The sequence below is a fragment of the Alosa pseudoharengus genome, unplaced genomic scaffold (assembly GCF_046254945.1).
Source record: "Alosa pseudoharengus isolate Yale_2024_CS ecotype anadromous, Long Island Sound unplaced genomic scaffold, YU_APseudo_1.1 YU_APseudo_1.1_scf_9, whole genome shotgun sequence".
Classification (NCBI taxonomy): domain Eukaryota; kingdom Metazoa; phylum Chordata; class Actinopteri; order Clupeiformes; family Clupeidae; genus Alosa; species Alosa pseudoharengus.
In genome coordinates this window covers 33,202,410-33,207,409 of record NW_027468881.1, presented here as the reverse complement: position 1 = coordinate 33,207,409, position 5,000 = coordinate 33,202,410, and the positions used below count along the sequence as shown (strand labels likewise).

General features: G+C 42.8%; 1 protein-coding gene across 2 annotated transcripts in view; it reads right to left on the bottom strand.

Moving 5' to 3' along the window:
- The window catches only part of prkcz (protein kinase C, zeta), a 167,867-nt gene that overhangs the window by 33,778 nt on the left and 129,089 nt on the right, over positions 1-5,000 (bottom strand). For both annotated transcript variants that reach the window (XM_076276455.1, XM_076276456.1), the window contains one exon: positions 1-12. This exon is cut by the window's left edge and continues 124 nt beyond it. In XM_076276455.1, the coding sequence (XP_076132570.1) occupies positions 1-12 (12 nt within the window). The remainder of the gene's footprint in view (positions 13-5,000) is intronic.

Sequence of the window (5,000 nt, the reverse complement as noted above, 5' to 3'; positions counted from 1 at the left end):
GCAGCATAGAACCTAAAGGGGGGGGCAGAGGGAGGTGAAGAAGGTAGAGAGAGAGGAAGGGTAGATGAAGAGAGAGGAAGGGGGAAGGGCAGGTGGAGAGAATAAGAGAGGGACAGAGAGGGAGACGGGAGGGAGGGAGAGAGGGAGGGAGGGAGAGAGAGATACAGGAGAATACCATCACACGTCTCTCTCATGTCTTCATGTGCTACAGAGTTCACTGAGGGATTACAGCAGGCACCAGAGAAACCCAGCACACACAGTGTGTGTGTGTGTGTGTGTGTGTGTGTGTGTGTGTGTGTGTGTGTGTGCCAGTATATGTAGGGTTTTATTGTGTGCTCAGGTGGTGTGAGTGGGATTTGTGCAAGATTGGAAAAGTGTGAGTGAGTGTGTGTGTGTGTGTGTCGGTGTGTGTGTGTGTGTGTGTGTGTGTGTGTGTGTGCAGAGCCAGTGCATGGGTTTTATTGCTCCTCAGTGATTCATGAATCATACAGCCAAGATGGGATGGCTTTTCTTACGTCATCAGACACACACAGACACACACACACACAAACACACAAAGTCCTGATCTATTTCTTTGCGTCTGTTGGTTTGGTTGCATCCTGTTTCCACATGCAGCCTCATCTAGAGTGTTTCCGTGGGAAACGGAGTGCTGGCTTGCAGCATCCTGAGAGACGCAGATCCTTGCTCCTGACATTCCCAACACGTCTCTGCATCGCACAGTGTTGGGAATGCCATTCCCCTAACTGTCTGACAAGATCCTGCTCCCCTTTGGTGTGTGTGTGTGTGTGTGTGTGTGTGTGTGTGTGTGTGTGTGTGTGTGTGTGTGTGTGTGTGTGTGTGTGTGTGCGCCTGTGTGTAACATCCCCTGCTGCATCCCGTACGCCACTGTTCCCAGAGCTGTCTAAAGCGATACTGCTCCCGAGCTCGGGCTTATGAATATTCTGGATCCTTATGGGTGATTAGCGCCAGCATCTGCATAAACGTGTGTGCATCCTTGCATGCTGATGAGGTGTGTGTGTGTGTGTGTGTGTGTGTGTGTGTGTGTGTGTGTGTGTGTGTGTGTGTGTGTGTGTGTGTATGCCTCTTGACTTCAGTAGTTATCCTCTGTTTGATCTGAGTTTAGCCCCACACCCAATAAGGCTGAACTGCTAATTAAACACCAGTTCATGGTTACTGGGAAGAGTAAAAGGCACACACACATGCACACACACATACACACACACACACAATAACTTTCCCTTCACTTTCTCTTCCAAAGACAAAGTTTTTCATTTCTTTCTCATCCGCAAAATGTCTAATAGACAGACAGACAGATACAGACACACACACACACACACACACACACTATCGGGATCTGAAACATTCACATATCCTACAGTATGCAATACGTGAAAATTCTAACATACAGGACTACATGCACTTCATTTTCTATGTGTTACTGTACTGCATATAAAAGCTTCAACTTACACCTATCTTTATGCAGACCCAAAAACACACACACGCCCGCACTCATACACCCGCACACACACGGGTCTGGTTGGAATAAATGTGAGTCACAAAGTACATGTGGGCTGCAGCTCCCTCTGAATACAGCACATCTAATCAGAGACTGGTGTGTGGGCAATGTCAACCTAACCCAAATCCACTCAGAGACAGGGAGATGGAGAGAGAGAGAGAAGAGAGAGATGGAGAGAGTGAGATGGAGATACAGAGAAAGAAAGCATGAGAAGAACAGAGAGATTGGGGAAAGAGATCAACGTGATCAACAAAGAGAAAAGTATGATATAGAGAGAAGAGGTGGAGAGAGAGAGAGAGAAACATAGAGAAAAAAGAGTGTAGTGACAGACAAGAGAAATAGATAAAAAGACAAAAAACATGACGAGAGAGAGAGGGGGGGGAGGGGGATTAGGAGAGTGAGATGAGATAGAGAGTCGGAGATAAAGAGAAGAGATAGAGAGAATGAGAAGAGAAGAAAGAGGATAGGAGCAACAGAAATATAAAGAAAAGAAGGATAGAAGAGAAAGAGAGAAAGAGAGAAATAAAGAGGGAAGTCTGAAATTTAAGCCCACATTTTGTAGTGACAATGAATGGACTTTTAACAAGAGCTAAGTCACACACTCATCCCTTTATGTAATGGGTTTTCCCACAGAGAATTAGAAAGTCAACAAAAAGTCACCATTCGCATAACCCCCCAACCTCTGTAAACACTAACAGTGCCACATTATGAACACACTCTAATTTAGTTCATCCCTACTGGGAGAAACCACACACACACACACACACCCACACACACACACACTTTCTTTCTTTCTCTCTCTCTCTCTCTCTGGGTAGAGTACAAAGTTTTCCAAGGTGCTCAGTCGGCCACAAGGAAAGACACTAGGATAACTTCAGAACTCAATGCTTCCCGTCACTGCTAACATGCTAATTGGTGAAATCAAACTGAAAAGGAAGCTGAGAAGGCAATCGCTCTCTATCCACAGGAACAAGCTACTGACACTGGCATTAAAGGTTGTATCAGCGATTTCAGGCCCAAAAAACAGGTCCAAACATAAATTATCACATTCATCTGATCTTTCCTAACAATCCGCTAGCTGCCCACCCCATAAGCAGGCTGTCAAAAAAACACGTCTCTGTAGGCAGCCTAGGCTCCGAGATCTGTACACAAAAATTGCTACCAACAAGGGTTGGCAACCCACTCAAAGGCAAAATCAGGGGTGATAGTAGAAAAAAAATCCTGAGCCTGAACTTTTTTTACCTGGGAGGCCAAGCCAAGATATATGCCGTGATCAACATAATTGTCAAGCGGGATCCAGGGGTGTGCTCCCCTGGGAGAAGATTTTGATAAATAGTCCCTTAAAGGAGAATTCTGGTGTGATATTGACCTAAAGTGTGTTGAAACATGATATTTTCATGTTTGATATTAAACATGATAACATGAACACCGGAATTCTCCTTTAAGTGATAGATTCTGGAGACTTTTGTGGATATAAATGGACATCATTCAGACATGAGATGAACAAACCCAATACAAGTCTATATTACAGTAGCATCTTTGTGTAGAGCACTAGAGCTCCTGGGACCCTGGGCCTGGTAGGCCTGTTCCTTAATCCATCCCTGCTTTTAACCCTTAGAACCCTAAGCTGTTTTTAGGGCATTTTCACTACCTTTATTCATAAGGATTTATTCTGGTCATTGTAAGTGCCACATACATATATTATATATTGTTTTTTTCAGGAGAGTTTAGGCTATTGATTTTATTTAGATTTTTAAAGAATTAAAATATAAAAAGTGTATTATAAAAATTCTTATATTTCGACATGTATCTCACCACAGCAAGCTCACAGCTCTACATGCATTTCATGTGTGTGTAGGGCAGACTGTCCTGAATCGGGCAATATAATTGCCATGTTGGAGGGATACTCTGGGGCTGAGCAATTTAGAGAAATATTTGCTGTGTGATTTACGGAAATAAATGCCATTTTTTATTTAGTGATGAAAAATGACATTTCTGCGCTCCATATCTGTGACACTAACTGATCTGACCTGACTTGACCCGAGGTTGCGTGTTAGCCTGCGTGCCTGTGTGTATGCAGTCATAATAATTCTCAACTCTTTACTGCATTGCCATGAACAAAGTAAAGGCAAAAAAGGTGTTTATTTGTTGAACAAATTGGGATGCAATGTGAGCCTTGAATTGGATGCCATGCAGGAATTTGCTAGGATCTCAAAACCGGAATATGAACATGCTTTGCCATAGAGAAACACATGATAGCATTGGATTATAAACATGCTTTGCCACAAGAACAGACAAAAACGTGGGGTAAGTCCAGCTATATGAAGTTATTATTTTGCTGTCACTTCGTCTGTTTTATAACCCAGAAGGATGTACTTGGTATCAAATGATAGCTCTGAGTCTCGCGTGGCATGCGTGGCATATCTATGCGATCACGGGTCTGCGAGTAATTCAAACGAGAGTAATGAGTGTGCAGCGTTGGTTTGTGTACATGACGTTATTATTTTGCAGTCACTTCATCTGGTTTTATAAGCCAGAAGGATCGATAAACATGATACCAATGGATAGCCCTGTGCCCCCTCTTTCATCTGATATGCTTGCCATATCGATGCGATCACGGGTTCGCGAGTAATTCAAACTAGAGTAATGTGTGTGCAGGTGAATGCAGAGAAGTATAGACTGTAAATATGATGCAATTTGATTTAATTTCATGATTTTTTTTTATTTTCATACTTGATCGTACAGACAAGTGTGTAGTCTCGTTGGAAAGCCCCACTTCTGCTCTGTCGTGCAATAAAGGTTTCATCTCGCTGCGATGAACCGTTCCGGAGCAATGTAACAGAGAAGAAAGGGTGTGTTTTTTGACGCACTTTGCGTCAATCGGGTTCTAAGGGTTAAGTAGTCAATTATCTGCATACTTATTGCTTGTATAGCATATTGAGACCACACATACTATAGCCAAACCAAGAAAGGTCAGTGGGTGGCAATTATAATACTCCAAAGTAAACTAAGTATTGATTAGTAGCCTAACCATTGACTAAAGGGCATGAACAAGGAGACATTAATTTTTCTGCAAAATATGCATAATTTATTTTAAATATTTTTTGAAACAGTGCTGAGGCATTTGCAACATTAACCTTTTTGCTGGCAAGGTGCTGTTGTCACACTGACTGCCTGCATCCTCGTCATAAAATCGGACCAGTACATTTAGAATCTTATCCATGGTTTTGTCCGTGGCCTCATCAATGTTAAGTGAAAACATGTTATTTTTAAGCTTGTCGGACAGATTTCTTTTAAATTCTGGCGAGATGCTGTGTATAATAATAGCCCGCATGTTGCCTCGAGACAGACAGATGCGTAAGGGCGAGTTTATCCTCGCTAATTTCTGACACAAAGTGACTAATGGATGAGCAATTGTAAACGACAGATCAAACTCGGCAATGAAGGAGCACAAGCGAATGTTTAAATCAGCCACGCGATCGGT